Consider the following 21625-nt stretch of genomic DNA (forward strand, 5'->3'; position numbering starts at 1 on the left):
ATTGTAAACGAACTGGATGATTACAACAAGATGCTCGTCATTTGTATGTTACAATTAATTCAGCAATTTTACTACCATGACAAAATAAGTTAATACACAGATAAGAGAGGCAATTTTGTAAGTAAGCAATATGGATTTCTCGGATTGTAGCCCAGTGCAGACCTCTCCTTAGCGCTGACGAATCACTGTTAGACTTGAAGGAGGTACTGGCCCTTTAAGACGTGGAGTCGGCCGCGAAGTCTGTGTCATATATTAAAAAAAAAGCCCAGTGTCAGTTTCACTATGGCGAGAGGATAAACAAAGTGAATCTAGACAGTACATGTACAGTAGTGCAAGGATCCACTAAAACGCTACTCGTTCGCCTTTCTTAGAAGAGCGGATTTTCTGCATTACGTAGAACTCTGGCTCTACTTTTACAGTGCTACAAAATGAAAGGATCGTCTGTTGAGAGGCTCCAGAATCGGACCGCCTTGCAAACGTTCAACAAAGTTTAAAACTATCAACGCAAAGGTACGAAGGCGACAAAAAAACATATAAAGTTTATCATCTTTTATTTTATCGCTGAAGTTAAGCGGCCTGGCATTTGTCCTAAATAGAAGCGTTCGTCTTCTGAGATGAATTGTCACAATTCTGAAGCGAATTTGTTTTAAGTGTTTGTTCAAATCAGCGATTCGACGAACACTAAAGAACTGCAAAATGTTGACAGGATCCAAGTCGTCTTTTAAAATAAAACAGTTTGCCCCGGAATTCAAGATACCGGTAAGTATTTTCTAATTGCATTAATATCAGCTGTACTTTTCCTTTATGTCGGAGTTATGGCTAATAGCTTCATGCGCCGAACTGTGAATAAAATAGAAGCATTGTATACGCAGCGGAGCAGAGATATAGAGTTAAAAAGTGCAGATCTCTGGACACTTTCCAAGGAAATTCAACTTTTTTCACTCTAGTAATACTAGAATACTATATAAGGTATAACTTTTGAAAACATGTTTACAAAACATTACTCAAGTCCATTTTAATACGAATTATGAGATATTTACGAGCGCCTTATAGACTTCGACAAGGTGCATTAAAATGCTACTCAGACAGGTGCCAATGTTAAACATCCGTCTCTTTTACGCAGCATTTTTTAAGTGTTAATTTGCTTTGTTCTACCCTTCGTATGTGATTTGTTTGTTTATTTAATACTTTTTATATGTAAATAATTTTTATTTTGCTTTTAAGATTCATGTAAATAATTTTTATTTTGCTTTTAAGATTCATGTATACCCAGAATATAAGATTTCACATGATTCTGGTATCCGTCAGTACTGCAAGCTATAATGATAAGAACTCTTAAACTCTTAATACAACAAACCTCTTAAGGTTGAAGCGCGTGATGATCAAAGGTAGAGTTCGCTGTTCTTAGGTTTGAACTGGAACTATTCGTTTACATATTAATAACATTTTTGGTCTCAATTTGCAGTGAGGTCCAAAGTACTCGTGTTTACATCTTAATTATATAACACTTTACGTAGCTGATCTTGTCAGGAGCACGGATGTAGAAACATCTCATAAAGACGAATACCGTAGGCCTCTATGAGACAATAAAAGAGCGTTGTGTGCCGTAGCTGTTAAAAGAAAGGCTCTTTCACCCCTATCAGCTACCATCAAAAATATTTATTAAGTCGTAATGGATTAAAAGGGTGTTCGTTTTTTGACCATAAAGATGTTTTTTAAACTGTAGAAGTCCCTCTCCTGTATTTACTGGTGCGAGTTTTACAGAGACTTTTTAAAACTTGTATACTTTTAACGTTTTGTCTGTGGCTTTGCAGACTTTGATTGTGCGAAGCCTGCTGTATAGAACAGGCTATGCTGATCGTTGACCCTGCTGAGACAAGCTCCAGGTCCGTTAAAAACACAAAGTGGCTTAGTAACGCTCACTAAATACTGCATAAGGAGGTCTTGAACTAACATACAAGAAAACGCTATGCTTGCTTTGAAAGGATCTAGTTCTCTTTTAGATGAAGAACATGCTCACCACTGTGTACTTTAATAAGTAACGGACATGCTATTACTCAGTAACATGCCTCATTCATTAATTTATCATCTTACCCACCTTGAAATTCCAGTTCTGGGTTGTGGGCACTACAGCCTAACCTTGTAGCATTTAGATGCAGACATGGACCAATTATGAATTAGGAGCTAGTCCTTTACATTCATGCAGCATCTGGTTATTCATTTACTTTGCTTTCTAGCATTACCCACTCAGCTTTTAACAAAGTAACCACTTGCTATTTCAGTTTATCCCCATTCTGTATTAGTTAAAATGTGTCCCAAGAAGAAATTACTTAATTTTACTTTGTGTTGATTCAGCAAGGATGGGCTCTAGCTCCATATGATCAAGAAACAGCCTAGGATGGATTATATACATAAAATATGCTCACTTTCTTTCTTTCTTTCTATTGTTGTTTTTATGTTTCATAATGTCAACTCGTTATCAGTTGTGATTTTGGTTACTGTACTCCATGTTACATGCATTTTACTAAGGTTACGTTAGTAGTCTTTGATCACAAGATTAGTAATTGTCTTCCTGAAGCAATATGCATGGAAATAGTACATATAAAACTGACTGTATACAATAGTCTAATTTTTACAACAAACAAGTGTTCCCTAAATCAGCACTTTTTGTTATGTATTTGTTTAGCAGAACAAAACTTTAAAAAAATAGCAGTTCACTGATGTGACAGAACCCAATATAATAATATTTGCCATTTCTGAAACAATGCTAGATATTATAAAGTGCAGACTATTGTTACAGTGATAAACTTAATTTTATATACTGGATTTCAGTTTTATTTAATTGTTTTAATAGTGTATATGTTCACTGGTGCTAGGTAATTTGGTTTTAGCTTGTATGTGGTGTGCAAAGTCTATTTGGTTTTGCCCAAGATTACTGTTTTTTTTCTCGCACTTTTAGGTGCCAAATCCTATTTTGTATAATCCTGCAACATGGCAGTCTCCTCCTGAAGTGCAATATATAGGTCAAGTCGTCTGCAACATGCTGGCAGCCTTCTTACATGAAAATAGGCCCCTTTATCATATACTGTATTAATTTTCTGGAAATTAGAATGGTCACTTGAAATAATTATTTTTTTACTTGGAGTTTTTATAAATTAGATGACATGTAAGATTCTCTTTCTGTGTAAGGGAAAGTACAGTTGGTCTGAGGTCACCCTAGAGGCTGTAAAATTTAACTCATATTCAGTTTGATTGATTCTTATATTATTCATTTCCTACATTACAGGTAACTTTAAAGTTGTGAACAATTGTTTACATAAATGTTTTTGCAACTGAAGCACAAGTGAGTTAAATGACTTGGTCCTGATCAGACAATGAGTGAGAAGCAGGAATTAAACCAACAACCTCAGCCTTGTAGTTTAAACTTCAATACATTATCCACTCCCCAACACCGCCTGCCTGTGATGCTAGTAGAAAATGCAGTCTCATCCTGGGTTAAATTGACATAGGATGTGGCAACAAGGATGGCAGTTGTTTGTAGTTTGCATCAGTATTATGCATGTGAAACAATTGTTACCACTCTTGACCTGTGGATGGGGACACTGTCATCCTGGAAGTTTCCATTAACATGCTTCACCATATACTGTATATGTGATGACTTAGAAAGTTGTTGAATTCACTGGCATTCAGAGAACTGAAATCAAGCCAGGCAAAAATACCCCATACTGTAACTGAGCAACTACAACTAATAACTGTAGGATATTTAGATCTTTAGTCTTTCTTTTGCAGAATCGTGTATCCCCGATTTTCTCAAGTGTTTTCTTTATTTTGTGAGTTACCAGTGCATACAAAATTAGAACAACAAACTCGCTAATCCTATTCAACCATATTCTCCAAAATAACATTAAGTCGAGAATTGAAGGTCACTAAAGTCCTACTCCCTAATACACTACTTGGTAATTTATCCATGTGTCTATGTTTGTTTATGAAGAAAAGCATTCTAACAACTGCAAAATTTTGACCTTAAGAAGATTCAAACTGGTCTTTCTGAAGAATGTATTTTAAAGCAACTGCAGGGATCCACTGTAATAATTCCCTTCCTAATTTTAAACTGTTCAATCATGGCACTCCACTGCACTTATTCCCTTCCTTATTTTAAACTCTTTAATCATGTCACTTCTTAATCTTTAGTTTGCCTAAATTGAAAAGGTTCAACTCCTTTACTCATTCCTCGTAGCTCATACCCCCTCAGCCCAGGAATCAGTCTAGATGTTGTGGACTTGGTCTAGTGCTGCTATGTATTTTTAATATGGGGACCAAAACTATACAGTACATAGTACTATAGATGAGCCTTTTAGTTTATTATATAGTTTAAGCATATCTTTTATGTTTTAAATTCTACACACTCTGCTATGTAATATAACATCCTATTAGCCTTCTTGATTGTTTCTGTACATTGTTTGGATGTAGACCTTGATGAGACCAGCATGACCCCTGTCTCCCAAGTCCTTCTCATAATTTGCACATTTCTCATAATGAAATCACCCATTGTGTATCAAAATATAACATTTTTTACTTCCTACATGTATTGCCTTAAATTTGCTAACATTAATTTCACCTGCCACAAATCTGACCAGGTTATCCAGCCTCTTAAGTAATAATTCAGCAGATTCTATGAAGGGGAGTCAAGATAAAGTTAGAAAATGAGATTTATTAGAAAATGAAGCGAACCTTAACAAAACTGATAATGTAATTTCTTAATGTAGTCTCCACCTTTCTCAATGCACTTGCGTCACCTGAATGGAAGAGCCTGGATTCCAACAGAATAAAAGGTTTTGTCTTGTCCTCACAACCACTCATGCACCCGAGTTATTGTCAAACACTACATGCCGAGGGGTACTACAGTCACTCGTGCAAGTTACTGTGACTTGCTGGAGACCAATGTGAAGCCTGCTATTCTTATTCTAATCTAAGTGGCGGGGACTGCTGTCTCAAGGAGTCCTTTTGCAGCAGGACTAAGCCAGCTCACAGACTGCTAAGAACACTACGGCCTGTCTGGAGAAACTGAAGTTTGAGGTATTGCCACATCCTCCCTATTTGCCAGATTTGGCACTGTGTGATTTCCACCTTTTTCGACCTCTAAAAAAACTTCTAGGTGGTTGTCGATTCAAGAAAGATGATGACGTTAAAAAAGTGGTGCACGAGTGGTTGTGAGGACAAGACAAAACCTGGCATCCAGGCACTTCCAGGCAGGTGGCGCAAGTGCATTGAGAAGGGTGGAGACTACATTGACAAATGAAATTAATCAGTTTTGTTATGGTTTGTTACATTTTCTAATAAATTACCTTTTCTAACTCTAGCTTGACTCTTCCTTATACATTATTTTCTCTTCTACCTATTTTAGTAATTCTTCATTTTCTTGCCCTTCCACCTAGTTGTATAATGTATAAGTTAGATTTTTGCAGTTTTTAATTTTTTTTCAGTGTTTTAGCTCTTATGGCATCTAATAATTAGATCTGTTATCAGAGAACATCAATATGATATTTCATCAGGCTTTATGGTTCTTACTGTAATTAAGGGAAGATTCCATGTCTGGTTGTGTAAGGCAATATATTCACCTACTAAAGTATAGGGTCATCTATATGATTTTGGTGAAATCATACGAAGTCTGATGCTTAATTATTTACATATTTCTGTTAGGGTGAGATTTTTTAGAATAGTCATTTTATATCAGATTATTTTGTTATTTGTTTGTCATATGTATTTTTTCATTGACCATCATCAGTCACTAATATAATGAGTAGCAAAGGTCTGCTCAACTAGTGTTGTTCTCATTATTTGAATATTGAGATAAAGAAGAAAAAAAAGTATTTGCATGACCTGATTGGCAAAACATATGAGACAATCCACTCATACTACCTAATGAAAATAACCAATAGCTGACAATAACACATGTATATAAGTATACATATTTGCACTGTGTACTAACATATGTTCTTTGACGATAATTGTTTTAGACTGATACGGATATACTGTTACATACATACATAAATAAATAAACAAATAAATAACTTAATGTGTTGCTGTTATTTGAGGTATTCAGTCTACGTTACATAAACTGCCATCACTTTAACAACTAAAATATATAATAAAACAGTTTTATACATACACAGATCAGCCATAACATTAAAACCACTTCCCTGATATAGCATAACTCATCAAGGCATTGACTCCACAAGACCCCTGAAGGTGTCATGTGGTGTCTGGCACCAAGATTTTAGCAAGAGATCCTTTAAGTCCTGTAAGTCACAAGGTGGAGCCTCCATGGATCAGACTTGGTTTTTCCAGCATATCCCATAGATGCTTGATGAGACTGAGATCTGGGAATTTGAAGGCCAGATGTCAATACCTTAAATTCTTTGACATTTTCCCACTGCATACACCCCGCGAGACTTGCTGTTTTGGAGATGCTCTTATCTAGTCATTCTAGTCATGACAATTTGTCTCTTGTCAAAGTCATTCAGATCCTTAGGCTTACCCATGTGCAAATTCCACACAGACAATGCATATGTTATTACTATTATTTATGAATTAAACTTTAAACATTGTACTGTGTGTAATGTATTTAAACATTTGTATTCTCAGAATCACTTAACCCAGGTCAGGGTCACAAGTGACTGGAGCTAATGCCAGCAGTACAGGTTGCAAGGCAGAAAACAACTGTAGACAGGTCACCAATCCATCACAGGGCCCACTCAGATGAATAGAGACCACAATGTTTATGAAGGTATGGAAGAAGACTGGAAAACACAAAGAAAAGCCCACACAGACATGGGGAGATTAGGGAAATTGGATTAATAATACAGCATCTGTACCCACTACATCACCTGTGTGTGTGTGTGTATATATATATATATATATATATATATATATATATATATATATAGCATATTGTTTTATTAGATACACCATAAATTACTGTATATAAATAAGAGTTTTTCCCAAGGTCAGCAATTAAGCACAGACAAGTTTCTTTTCAAATTTAGGCAACTTGCTGTACACTAACTTGATGTTAGAAAGGTTGTTGAAAATTGATCTGCAAGAATTAACCAATTATTCAGTAGGTTCAGACAATGCTAGTATTGGTTAACAGGCATTTGTATGCAAAAGAAGAGTCTAGGCATTTTGTTTCTATTAAAATCCCTCAGCCTAAGTTGATAACCTGCACAATGAGTAGGTGTTTTGTCCCCCTCTTTGTACAGGGGGTTGCTATTTCGGTGGGCAATGGAGAACCAGCAAAAAAGCAACAAATGCTTACAGATGTGAAGTAACTTTTCCAGATTTAAAGTCTTTAACTCCGATGACTATGAGCTGGCCACCGTTCTTCACACCACCCTTTTAAAGTCATAGTTGTGGTCTATTTGTATTATTATCCTAACTTGCTATTTATATCATATTTAATAACTGTAGCAATGTAAATATATTGTGCAAAATGCAGTGCAGTACGTTTTTAAAATTTTGAGTATTCATGATTGATCTAAAATCTTTAACATATTACGGTATGAGAATAGCAAATAGCTGTTAGCTTTATGCACTGAAGACGTAAGCAATGATTACATTTAATTACTTATTTATGAGGCAAACTGCACGCTTTGAAGGGTGCAATTTGATACTTAAAACTATTATTGCATTGCTATGGCAGCTTAAAAATACATATCCGTAATCAAAAAAGAAAGAAAAGCAGATTAAGCATGTAAACACTGTCACATTACTATGCGTGTGACTTTATATACAGAAAAACGTTTAAAACTGTGCTTTGCAACACGTATATTGACTTACCCTGAGAGACACATAATAATGTTTCATTCGTGGTGCAATAAATACGGGGGAACGAGATCTCTGGTTTACGAGCTTTATTTTCTAAGCCAAAGTTGCTGTACAGGACTAATTGCAAATTAGTGGAGATGGAGTCGCGATATTAAACGGGACTCCGTCTTTCCATGCGCGACGCGTGCACGCGCCCGCCCGCAGCCTTGTGGAAGGCGGTCTGGGAAAGCGCGGTTTTTTCTCATGCGCGGAAACGAGCGTCTGCTAGTGCTAATCACTCTGCAGTCCGCACACTTGTCGATTTGTTTAGGTGACAGCCTGTACAGCCAAGAATGAAAATGAGTGAAAATCAGAAAGGGAACCCTTTAAGAGATGAAGTACACTTTTCTGGAGTAGCTGTGTTCAGCGACGTTTTCCATTTTGTTTTATTTTAATGTTTGTTCGTGTTTGCTTAGAAAACGACCAGATCTGCCAGAAGCGCTTATCGTGTCACTCAAACAGGAGAAGGAACTGCAGATCTCATGCACAGTTTATTCTGTTTCACTCAACCGAACTACTCTCTAAATACATAGCTTTCAGAAAAAGGTGCATAGTATTAGAACCTCGGCGCTGCTTTTATCGAATCTACAGGACCTGCTTCTGGAATTCAACCCCACAGTTTTATCTCAAAACGGTAGAATTATGTTCTTTAGAGCTTTTAGAATTTCACGAGAAGTGAATTTTATTAAAGGTATGCTGTACCCCGTAATATCTGTTTAGTATATCTGAGGTTGAGGATTTAAAAAATATAGCAGATTTCTTTAAATGCCTCTCTTCCCATTTAGAGATTTTTTGACAGATTATTGGGAATTAAAATCCTTTCACACATTACGAGTCTTGGGTTTTGCATTGTGGTTATTCTTGAAACAAGCAGGGCTCTGTTTGTATTCTGCAGTAAGGTATAAAAATGAGCCTTTGGCTTATTTTACCATATAAACATGTCATAATCGGATAACAGTAAATTAGACTTCTTTTTCATATACATAACGACAGGCAAGGAATAAGAATTGCTTTAAGCAGTAGCATCAAAGTAAACATACTGCTGAATTTGCTAATGCACTAAAATTGATTGAAAGCAAAGAAGCATAGGGGATAAAATATTTAAAAAAATGCAACTTTAGGACACACTGATAACACTCTAGACACTGCATCAATGATATTTAAATTCACCTTGTCAAACTTTCAGTAGTATTCTGAGTTGAGTATATTTGTGACCTGTCTAGGCTAACACAGACAATATGTGTAATATAGAAACATAGATTAGCAAGATACAGTAGACTTCAAAGCAGAAAAGCATCCGACTGCGGAGCCGCACCAGCAGTTTCACAGTGTAAGCATCGTCACTGCCCATCTACAACCTAAAAATGCCACCAACCACTTGCAGCAGTACTTTGCTCCTATGATCCTACTGAGTGTGTTGTAAGCCTCATTAGACACTGTGACAGACACTACCTGTATGTCGTTTGCCTGTTATCATTGCTTCTGCACTAGTTTTCCTCTTTGTGCTCCAGATTTTCTCACACGTGCTAGAGACATCCAGGTGACATTAATTGCCAACTCTAAACTAACCCCATGATATTGTAAGTGAGCATAAGTATTACGAGATTCGTATGAGTATCCTCTTATGTGTAAGGATGCCCTACAATTGGCTAGTGCTTTGTCATAAGTTGGCTCTTTCCTTGTGCCCATTCGTACCAGAATAGGTACCAACTGTCTCTAACATTACTGGATAAGATAGTTGTTGGATGGATATAAAAATGGATGGACATTTGTAAATGTGGTTTCTGGCTCAAAGGAAGGAAAATAGGCCAATCTCAGTAATTATAGATTGACTAGCAAAATACCTTAGCTTCGAAGTGGAGAAGTAGTGTGTTAAAGAAGTTATCAAAAAGAAAATTAAACATTTTAAAAATAACGTAACATGATTGTCAATGTAATTGTTTTGTCACTATTATGAGTGTTGCTGTCATATATATATATATATACAGTATACACACACATATATAAACATATATACATATACATATATATACATATCAACATATACACATATCTATATATATACATACATACATACATACACACACACATATACATATATACATATACACATACAGATAAATATACATATTTATACACACATACACATACATATATATATATACACACATACATACAAACATATATATATACATTGTGTGCACAATTATTAGGCAAGTGAGTATTTTGACCATATCATCATTTTTAATGCGTATATTCCAACTCCAAGCTGTATTAACTTGAATGCTTATTGGATTTAAGCACGTCAGGTGATGTGTATTTGTGTAATGAGGGAGGGTGTGGCCTAAGGAGATCAACACCCTATATCAAGGTGTGCAGAATTATTAGGCAGCTAGTTTTCCTCAGGCAAAATGGGCCAAAAAAGAGATTTAACTGACTCTGAAAAGTCAGAAATTGTAAAAAGTCTTTCAGAGGGATGCAGCACTTTTGGAATTGCTAAGATATTGGTGTGTGATCACAGAACCATCAAACATTTTGTTGCAAATAGTCAACAAGGTCGCAAGAAACGTGTTGAGAACAAAAGACGCAAATTAGCTGCCAAAGATTTGAGAAGAATCAAACGTGAAGCTACCAGGAACCCATTATCCTCCAGTACTTTCATATTCCAGAGCTGCAACCTACCTGGAGTGCCCAGAAGTACAAGGTGTTCAGTGCTCAAAGACATGGCCAAGGTAAGGAGGGCTGAAACCCAACCACCACTGAACAAGAAACATAAGTTGAAACGTCAAAACTGGGCCAAGAAATATCTGAAGACAGATTTTTTTCAAAGGTTTTATGGACCGATGAGAGTGACTCTTGATGGACCAGATGAATGGACCTGTGGATCAGTAATGGGCACAGAGCTCCACTCCAACGTGGAGGTGGGGTACTGGTATGAGCTGGTATTTTTAAAGATGAGCTAGTTGGACCTTTTTGCATTGAAGATGAACTCAAAATCAACTCCCAAACCTACTGCCAGTTTTTCGAAGACACTTTCTTCAGTGATACAGGAAAAAGACCATGATTTTTATGCAGGCCAATGCTCCATCACTTGCATCGAAGTTCTCCACTGCGTGGCCAGCCAGTAAAGGCCTTAAAGATGAAGGAATAATGACATGGCCCCCCCTTCCTCATCTGACCTAAACCCTATCGAGAACTTGTGGGCACTTCTTAAACGCTAGATTTACGAGGGAGAAAAATAATACACCTCTCTGAAGAGTGTCTGGGACGCTGTAGTCACTGCTCCACAAAAAGCTGATCGTCAACAGATCAAGAAACTGACAGACTCCATGAATGGAAAGGCTTATGACTGTTATTGGAAAGAAGGGTGGCTATATTGGTCATTCATTGATTGATTTATTTTTTTTGAAATGACAGAGATGTTTATTTGTAAATTTTGAGGTGTTTGTTTATTATTCTCACTATAACAGATGAAAATAAACAAGTGAGATGGGAAAATTTTCATTTTTCCTTTAGTTGCATAATAAATCTGCACACTAATAGTTGCCTAATAATTGTGCACACATATGTATTCCCCTGATGATGTTCACACTCACATTTCCGTTGTGAAACATTCAGGTTTCAGGTTTATTAACATTTTGGATTGACTGATAGCACTGTGTTTGTTCCATATTAAAATTAATCCTCAAAAATACAACTTGCCTAATAATTCTGCACTCCCTGTATATATACACACAGACACATATATATATATATATATATATATATATATATATATATATATATATATATATATACAGATCTACATATATATACATATCCACATATATGTATACATATCTACATATATATACTGCATACACATACATACATACATACATATATATATCTACATATATATATATATACTGTATATAGCTAAATCCCCGCGCTTTGCAGCGACGAAGAACTGCTTTTAAATTTTTATTAAGAAGAAAAGAAAACCTTTTTAAACTGAGGGAAAATATACCAATAACTAGATAGATAGATAGATACTTTATTAATCCCAAGGGGAAATTCACATAATCCAGCAGCAGTATATTGATACAAAAAACAATATTAAATTAAATAGTAATAAAATGCACGTAAAAGCAGACAATAACTTTGAGTAATGTTAGCATTTACTCCCCCGGATGGAATTGAAGAGTCGCATAGTGTGGGGGAGGAACGATCCCCTCAGTCTGTCAGTTGAGCAAGACAGTGACAAAAGTCTGTGACTGAAGCTACTCCTCTGCCTGAAAATGACACTGTTCAGTGGATGCAGTGGATTCTTCATGATTGACAGGAGTTTGCTTAATGCCTGTCGCTCTGCCACAGATGTTAAACTGTCCAACTTTACTCCTACAATAGAGCCTGCCTTCTTAACAAGTTTAACTATCTATAATATATATATAATATATAATAATATATATAATGATATAATATAGTATATAATATATAGCTTAACTATCTGTTAAGGATCTCTTTGTATACCACGTTGTCAGTTCAGCAGTCCAGTTGTAATATGACCAAGCTGTGCACTGAGATTACTTTTGAGAATGCAACGTATAGTTTTGTCCAGGAGAAAAGCAATGTTACCTCAAATCAATGGCAACCTTTTGTAGGGTCTGTCCCTGAGACTTATTAATTGTCATCGTGAAGCAGAGCCTTACTGGAAATTTGAGGCATTTGAATTGAAATGGGAGATCAGAGGGTATAACGGTGATGCGAGGAATACATTCAGAGTGTGGCGCTCTGCTGTTTTTTTGTGTAGCTGCCTTCACACAGCTTCTCTGCTGCTTTATAAACGAACGCTATATGAGGCCGTCGTTTCTCCTTGCTACGCGATTCTGTACTGTTTTATTGTTCGTTTATTACGATTGTTATAGTTATTGTGTAGCTATTCGAGACTTACTTCACTGTTCAGGTACCCATTTCCTTTATTTAATCCCCGGCTTGTACGCTATTTTTTGTTTGTTTATTACGATTATAGATATTGCCTTCTTTAGCTGACTGCCTGCTCATATAAGGCGCTCCACTGGTTTTTTGTGAAGCAGGCTTTACACAGCTTCTCCGCTGTTTTATAAACGAACGACATATAAGGCCTTCTTTTTTCCTTGCTTTGCCAAGGAAGCTGCCTTTTTACTTAATCCACGGGTTACCTGCTCTTTTATTGCTCGTTTATTACGATTGTTATAGTTCTCTTTATATAGCACGTTATCAGATCAGCACTCTGGTTGTAATATGACGAAACTGCGCAAGCTCACTCTTGAGAATGCAACGTATAGTTGTCCAGGAGAAAAGCAATCATGCCTGAAATCAATGGCAACCTTTTGTAGGATCTGTCCCCAAGACTTATTACTTGTCATTGCGAAGGAGAGCCTTACTGGAAATTGGAGGCATCTGAACTGAAATGGGAGATCAGAGGGTATAACGGGGATGCGAGGAATACATTTAGTGTGGAGAAACTCTAGAGACAGCGTGTGTATTAACTTTCTGTGAGTATTTGGTGGCAGTGTGACGAAGTTGCTTCCGCAAGACTGCTTTAGCTGAGGAGCTCAGCTCGGAGCATATTCTTTTTCCACCTTGTCAATTGTGTAATGCGTTTTTTGTACAGGTTTGATGCATGGAAGTGATCACTCGTACTGCGTTCAGTTAGTTCACGTGAGCTGCTCTCTTGTGCGATCTTGCAATGTCAACAGCTTTATTTAATGTTAGCCAAGACCCAGCACTTAAAAGTTTCTTGCTACAGCAATTTTAACTCCGTTACAAAGTGATCCAAAGTCTCGTTTATACCTCGTGTCTTCTCATTATCTCGCGAATAACATATTCGACGAAGGCATGACAAACGGCAGTGGGAGCGTGTCCATAAACTTAATTTAAATTTACGGTTTACACCATGCTTTGTTTCCGCAGAAGCTGCACTTATGAATAAGCTTGTACGCGTTTTTCTTCAGCGCTGTTTGGGAGCTCTTCCTTCTTTTCTACGTACTGCGTTCACAGTCAGTTCACGTGATTACGTGGGAGGCGTGATGATGTGACACGCAGCTCCGCCCCCCACGGCCATTGAGCTAAAGTCCATTACAGTATATGGAGAAAAATAGGTTCCAGTTATGACCATTACGCATAGAATTTCGAAATGAAACCTGCCCAACTTTTGTAAGTAAGCTGTAAGGAATGAGCCTGCCAAATTTCAGCCTTCTACCTACACGGGAAGTTAGAGAATTAGTGATGAGTGAGTGAGTCAGTGAGGGCTTTGCCTTTTATTAGTATAGATAATTCCTATCTTTATTTTATATAAAGTAATGGAGAAAAAGAGTTAAATTAAAAAAATATACAAGAAAAAATGTGTTCAGCACACGTAATGGGAGCATACAAACATGAGTAAGAAGTACATCAGGTGAAATAATTTGTGTTCATGTTAATTAAAATGAAGCTCTGTATTTTACTACATTGTAAAAAAACTCACACTGTTCCAGTGCGGTGCTGAGGTGTCACCTGTTGCACATCTGCACTCAATCTGGGTGGTTTGTTGTTTGCTTTTTGCGAAACGTGCTGTAATTAGTGCATGCTCCTAACCCCACTATTTACCACGCTGTTAGAAAGTGACAACATGTTGCATGTTTGTTGGATGTGCAAGTGAAAATTTCACCATACCTTTTATTCATGGTAATACTACTACTACGACTGACATTTTTGAAATGGTTGGATATTGTTGGCATAGGTCAGACTCCCCAGTCTCTGAAACGGATTAAGCAGGTATAAAGATAGACAGATGGATAGATGTTTACATTTACAAGCACAAAGAATTGTACATATTTACAAATATAATAGTTTAAATACAAAAATAGCATCTATTAAAACATAAACAGTATAGTAAGGTTGAACACAGAACAGTAGTTAGTATGTGCATAGAAATATGGAATATTGATATAGACTTAAATATGTCTATAAAATGTACAAATACAAATATTGTTTGGTTGTTTAATTTAACTTCATATGACATAATATATCCATCCATCCATTATCCAACTCGCTATATCCTAACTATAGGGTCACGGGGGTCTGCTGGCGCCAATCCCAGCCAACATAGGGTGCAAGGCAGGAAACAAACCCCGGGCAGGGCGGCAGCCCACTGCAGGGGGTGTGCACACACTAGGGACAATTTAGAATTGCCAATGCACCTAACCTGCATGTCTTTGGACTGTGGGAGGAAACCGGAGTACCCGGAGGAAACCCAAGCAGACACAGGGAGGAAATGTCGAGTCGACGCAGGGAGGACCCGGAAAGTGAACCCGGGTCTCCTAACTGCAAGGCAGCAGTGCTACCCACTGTGCCACCGTGCCACCCCACATAATATATTTTTCTGCAAAATATTTCTAGATTTTAATAATGACCAAGTGATAAGGCACTGCTGATTGCATTAACTTGGGAATGTGGGGGTATCTTTAGCAAAACAAAATAATTTGCAGTAATGAGGTTATGGAGGACCCTTGACAGGGGGAGGGTCCATTAATTAAATTGATTCAATGTGGTCTGAGCCTAAAAGTTTCTCATTTAAAGTTGTTTAGAAGAAGAGATTTTAACTTGAACAAATGAAGCACATTTATTTTAGAATTCTAACTCCCTAGTGAGAAACATACAAGACACAGAATGAGTAGATTTTACATAGACCTTGCCTGGTCCAAAATTCAAACCCAGCATTCACGTGCTATAAGATAACAGCACTATCTAGTATGCCATCTTTCAATCTGCTGTTCATTGATATCACTATAGAATGCCCAGAAATGGGTAGGCAGCTAGTTGGCAGAGGACTCTAGGACTGTAACTGTGTGTGACTTTGTCTTTGATTTATCTCTTACAATTTTGAACTCCTCTGTTGCCCAATGCCCATAGTTTATCAGTTTCTTAATTGAAAAATAATGTTGGTTTGCTTTTATGTTAATAAGTTTATATGTTATCTGTAGCTTTATATTTACTAATTCTATATTTAGTAATTAGTATAAGCTATACTTGTATTTTACTTGAGAATTTGTTTACAGCACTCTGCATCTGCAATCAGTGAAGAGGGCTATACAAAAGTGAGTTGTATTGTATTTACTGATTTACATCTCTGACTACTTTAAGGGTGTTGTGCTAACAACAGACAAGACATATTTTTGTGCATGTACATTTTCTAAGAGACAACAAGGTATCTTAGTATATCATGGTACTTCCTCAAAGCTTCATCGGTCACCTGGGCTTGATTCCCAGTATTATGTGTTTTCTTCAGGGTGAGTTTTTTTATCCATAGCTCAAAATATATCAGTGTTTAAGTTGTAGCCTAAACCGGGCCTATTCCATATGGTTATTTAATCATTTGTAAATGATTTTACATTGCCAAGATATCCAATCACATTTTCACCTGATTATGTTATACAGTAATCCCTCCTCAATCGCGGGGGTTGCGTTCCAGACCCCCCTGCGATAGGTGAAATTCCGCGAAGTAGAAACCATATGTTTGTATGGTTATTTTTATATATTTTAAGCCCTTATAAACTCTCCCACACACTTATAAACATTTATTGCACAGTTATACAGCATAAACCCTTTGTATTCTCTTAGATATTAGGTAAGATTCATTGTAATTATGTATGTAAACACACTGTTTATATGCAGTAAAACCAAAATATTATTTTAAATATATTGAGTGTCTCCGATATCACATATGTTACAGCCATTACAATAGACAGGCCACCAGCAATAAATGCGTACAATGCAAGAAAAATTGTATACAGTAAATGTGTGTACAGTGACACTAAACGTACGTACATGTACTAAGTACTGTAAGTAGAAAATTAATTATGGTTACCCACCAACAATGACACGATGACTTGTCCGATAACGATGAGTTTAGTTTTACTGCACAACAAAGGAGAGCATTACAGCTCTCCTAAAGGAGCCTCTTTAGGCGATTGTGTAGCACCGCCGTTGTTCTTCCAGCAGTCTTCAATCCAAATCCCTAAAGTAGATTCCATCCATACTACTGCCTTATTACATCCACTTACAACTCGTTTTGCACCCTGGTTAAAAGGACACTGTGGCTGTAGATCTTATATTTTCCTTTCCTACTTTTTAAATAAAAAGAATCGTAGCCTCATTGATGCCGTAATGGCGTCCTACAGCGGTGTAGCTTTTCCCTTCCTTCAACATATTCAAAACGTTTACCTTTTTGGCAATCATTAACATCTTCCGTTGGCGCTTGGGCACGGCCCCTGAAGCAGTAGTAGGAGCAGATCGTTTTGGTGCCATAATGAAGAGCTTGACTATGCACACAGATAAACACAAAAGAGCACAGAAGTTAACTCTTTACACAGCGAAACATGTTGATGCTGAATGAGCGAGACGAGACTTCCTGGTTAATGCCGCGGAATCGAATTCGGCGCTGCTTCACTGAGCCATTCAGCACACAGGAACTTAACTGCGTGCTCTGATTGGTTAGCTTCTCAGACATCCACCATTAGCGTCCCTTGTATGAAATCAACTGGGCAAACCATCGAAAAATCTGCGTTATATATTTAGACTAGCAAAATACCCGCGCTTCGCAGCGGAGAAGTAGTGTGTTAAAGAAACAATGAAAAAGAAAAGGAAACATTTTGAAAATAACGTAACATGATTGTCAATGTTATTGTTTTGTCACTGTTGTGAGTGATGAGTGTTGTTGTCATATATATATATATATATATATATATATACATATATATATATATATATACATACACACACACATATATAAACATATATATACATATACATACATATCTACATATATACACACACAGCTATTTCGTATCAGTGCAATACGCTGTTTGTTAAAACGGATGACACCCGCTCTTACGTGCAAGTCTGCGTGGATATTATGAACTATCGATTTGTTCAAGTTCTATTTAAATTTTAAATAGAAGGAATTTTTATTTAGTCGACAGAAATATCTTTGGTAGGAATGGTAAAAACAGACAGGAATATTATTCCTGAATAAATCAACTCAAACCTTAAACAACTTATAATATTTTGCTCTCCATAAAAATATATCCTGTCTAAATTATACAAGTTAGAAATAAAGTAAACATTAAAAGAACAAACATTCAAATTTCTTTACTCTTATGTAATTTTATATTTTATAAAAATAAACTTAGATTTTAAATATCCCAAAAGATTTTGCTCTCCATAAAAATATATCCTGTCAAAATTATACAAATTCAAATATGAACATGCTGCATAACAAAACCTAGAAATATAAATAAAATGTGTTCCTTTCAGCAATAACAAATCAAATCATTCAGTTGTCTTTGCTCATATGTCATTTTAGAGCTGGACGCCTGGCATCTTTTTGGCAACAGGTTCGTTTCTGTTTGGTGTGAGGTTCTGTGTTGTGGAGATTCTCAGGATGGATTGCAGGTGCTCATCAGTGAGGCGACTCCTGTGTGCTGTTTTGTTAGTCTTTATCACTGAGAAGAGCTTCTCACACAGATATGTGCTACCAAACATGCACAAGGTTCGAGCCGCATGTAGACGGACTTTTTTTGTTCTTCAAAGTCACCAAAGCGCCGTGCAAACTCAGTGCGCTCAGTTTATCAGCAAAGTGCGTATTTGGGAACACCGTAGTGACGACTTGGTTTAACATTACTTGGTAATAGGGAAAGTGGGGCAAGTGGTTGTGTCTCCCATAAAAGCAGCTCAATTGAAATCACTTTGTGATTGTGCACGGTAAAACGTCCGCTGAAGTGTCAGATTCTTATTTAATTCTTCTGCTTTCTGTATCTTCTGCATTGCATTCAGGTCTTTCAGGTTACCCTGATGTTTTGTTTTATAGTGCCGCCTTAGATTAAATTCTGTAATTACAGCCACATTAGCTCCACAAATGAGACACACGGGTTCAGTAAACATATACTCAGCCTCCCATCGGTTTTAAAGGCTCTATTTTCAGAATCAACTTTTCTCTTCAGCATCGTGTGAGCTAGCTTCGCAATAACTTGCAGCATCTTAAGGTAGACTTGATTAACGCGTAACTGTTCGGCAAGGCAGCTGAAGCGCTGCATTATGGGATCTGTAGTTTATTGTGTTACCAGCGCTTCATATACCCGGCTTTAATAACAATAATACAGTATATAAAATGATCTGGGCGGATATAATTACACGCCGGGCGGATGTGGCCCGCCCTTGAGTTTGACACATATGGACTAAATAGAACTTGAAAAGATATATTTTTTCAAATGTGATCGCAATTCAGATAGAGTTGACGCTACAGCCTGCATGCCTCAATAAGTCATCCTCCCTTGCCCTTACTTTTTACCGCTCATCTAATGAATACACTGAAACAATCACTGATGGCTAATAAAGTATCCATTATTAGAGTATGTAGATCGGGTTATATATATATACATATATATATACCCGCGTATCAGCGAGAAGTAGTGTGTTAAAAAGCTAGAAAAGAAAAGGGAACATTTTAAAAATAACGTAACATGACTGTCAATATACAGTATTTGTTTTGTGAGTGTTACTGAGTGTTGCTGTCATCAAGGATTTGATTATCATTATTTCTTTCAATCAGGTTCGTATTTGTAGGATGTGTTGTGTTCAAGTTACATTCCGTGTTTGTCAATCGCTGTAAAGATGACAGGTTTCATTCATCGATTCGTTTCTTACTGCATCAATAAACAGCTCGTCTTCTTCTTTATCTGAGACCTGACACACTGCATGCACGGGTTTTTTACACTGTCTTCCTTTAGGGGACATTGACTTTTTCCAACGTGTGCTTTGTTTCCGCAGTAGTTGGATTTATGAATATGCTTGTATGTATGAGACGCTTCATATTTTTGCTGCCTTTTCAATTGTGTAATTCGGTTTTGTTCAGCTCTTTGGAACTGTTGCCTTTTATCTGTGCACTGCGCCAGTTCACGTGAGCCACTCGGTGTACATGCATCGAAGGTTCCCAGCTGTGCTGGTGCCATCTCGTGCTATGTCCATGGCTGTATTTAATGTTACCTTAGTCCTGGCACTTAAAACTTTCTCTCGCAGTTTCGCTGAGTTTGTGTCAAACACCACCCTGACCATCTCATCTTCCTCGCCATAAACACAGTCCTTCACCCGTGAATATTTACCCGTGGCAGTTTGCTATTGGATTGCCGCTGACGGACGGCCTTATATGGGCAGGCACTAAATTACAAACGCCAGCGGCAGCCTGTCTATGAACTTAATTTAAAGTGTAGGTTTACATCGTGCTTTGTTTCCGAAGTAGCAGAACTCATGAATATGGTTGTATATGTCACTCGCCGCTTCTTATTGTTTCGCTGCCTTCTCAATTATATAATGCATGTTTTCTTCAGTGCTTTTTGAGGTCTTCCTGGTTTTCTATGTACTGCGTGATTACGTGGGAGGCGTGAAGATGTCACACGAAACTCCACCCCCACGGCGTTGAAGCTCATCTCCATTACAGTAAATGGAGAAAAACTGCTTCCAGTTATGACCATTACGCGTAGAATTTCGATATAAAACCTGCCCAACTTTTGTAAGGAAGCTTTAAGGAATGAACCTGCCAAATTTCAGCCTTCCACCCACACGGGAAGTTGGAGAATTAGTGATGAGTGAGTGAGTGAGTGAGTGAGTGAGTGAGGGCTTTGCCTTTTATTAGTTTAGATATGCTTACATGTAAAATCCGCGATAGAGTGAAGCCGCGAAAGTCGAAGCGCGATATAGCGAGGGATTACTGCATACCTGTTTTTTCCTTTTTGTCTAAAGAAAAGTCACAGGAAGAAAAATTTGTTCATTTGGTGGGAATCACATGAGTGCAAGAACCTGTTCATGGGTGCTATTGCACAAGATCTGAAAGATTTATAGTTTCTGCACACCTGACCTGAGAGAGAAGTTGTTCAGTGTCTGGAGAAGCTAGTCATAAAACAAGAGCCTCTGCAAGAAGAAAAGGCGGATAGAGTATATTTAATTGAAAAGCATTTTGGAGACACTTCTCCACTGATAAAGTCCAGTGGGTTGAGATTGCGGTCACTGGCAAGGACGTTGAGTTTTGTAATGGCTGAATCCAATCCTCTGTCTCTCAAACCCCTTCTGAACCCTCTATCCCAGCTGTTCATTAGACTATTTAGATGTTTTCTCCTAAATTTCGTTTTCCTTCCCACGAATACTAAAATTAAGGCCAGCATTAGTGCTTGTTTATTTAACTTGAGTAAGTCTTGATTTGTTTTTTAGCATTGTGGTTGTGGATTAAGCCAAATAAATGCTATTTATTTGATTTGTTGTGTTCAGCCTTATTGATGCTATTTTTTTCATGTTTTACTCCTGTTTAAGTTATACTGGCTTATTTACTTTTTTTATGAAATAACAACAACAACCACATTTATTTCTATAGCACATTTTCATACAAGCAATGTAGCTCAGGTGCTTTTTGAGATGCCAAATAGATATTTACAAGAAAAGAAAAACAAATAAAATTAGGTAAGTAATCAAAAAAAATCCTTACTAGCTTACATAACAGATATTTAATTAGTAAAAAAGAGCAAGATAATTTAAGGGTTTACAGTATACGCTATTATTAGTATGTTAAAGTCAGTTTCAAATGACATGGGTAACCAGTGTAATGATGCTAAAACTGGTGAGTTGTGCTCAGATTTTCTTTTTTTATTTAAGGTTCTAGGTGCTGCATTCTGCACTTATTGTAACCAATTGATGACTTTCTTAGGTAGTT

At 37.0% G+C, this 21625-nt stretch overlaps 1 protein-coding gene across 2 annotated transcripts in view; it reads left to right on the forward strand.

Moving 5' to 3' along the window:
* Positions 1–292: 292 nt before the first annotated feature.
* The window catches only part of mtmr11 (myotubularin related protein 11), a 117563-nt gene continuing 96230 nt past the window's right edge, over positions 293–21625 (forward strand). The window contains exon 1 of one of the 2 annotated variants that reach the window (XM_039751295.1): positions 293–759. In XM_039751295.1, coding sequence (XP_039607229.1) covers positions 697–759 — 63 coding nt within the window. In that variant the 5' untranslated portion in view covers positions 293–696. The remainder of the gene's footprint in view (positions 760–21625) is intronic. The other variant, XM_039751304.1, reaches the window with a different exon arrangement.

This window comes from Polypterus senegalus, chromosome 1, assembly GCF_016835505.1.
Source record: "Polypterus senegalus isolate Bchr_013 chromosome 1, ASM1683550v1, whole genome shotgun sequence".
In the NCBI taxonomy this organism is placed as follows: domain Eukaryota; kingdom Metazoa; phylum Chordata; class Cladistia; order Polypteriformes; family Polypteridae; genus Polypterus; species Polypterus senegalus.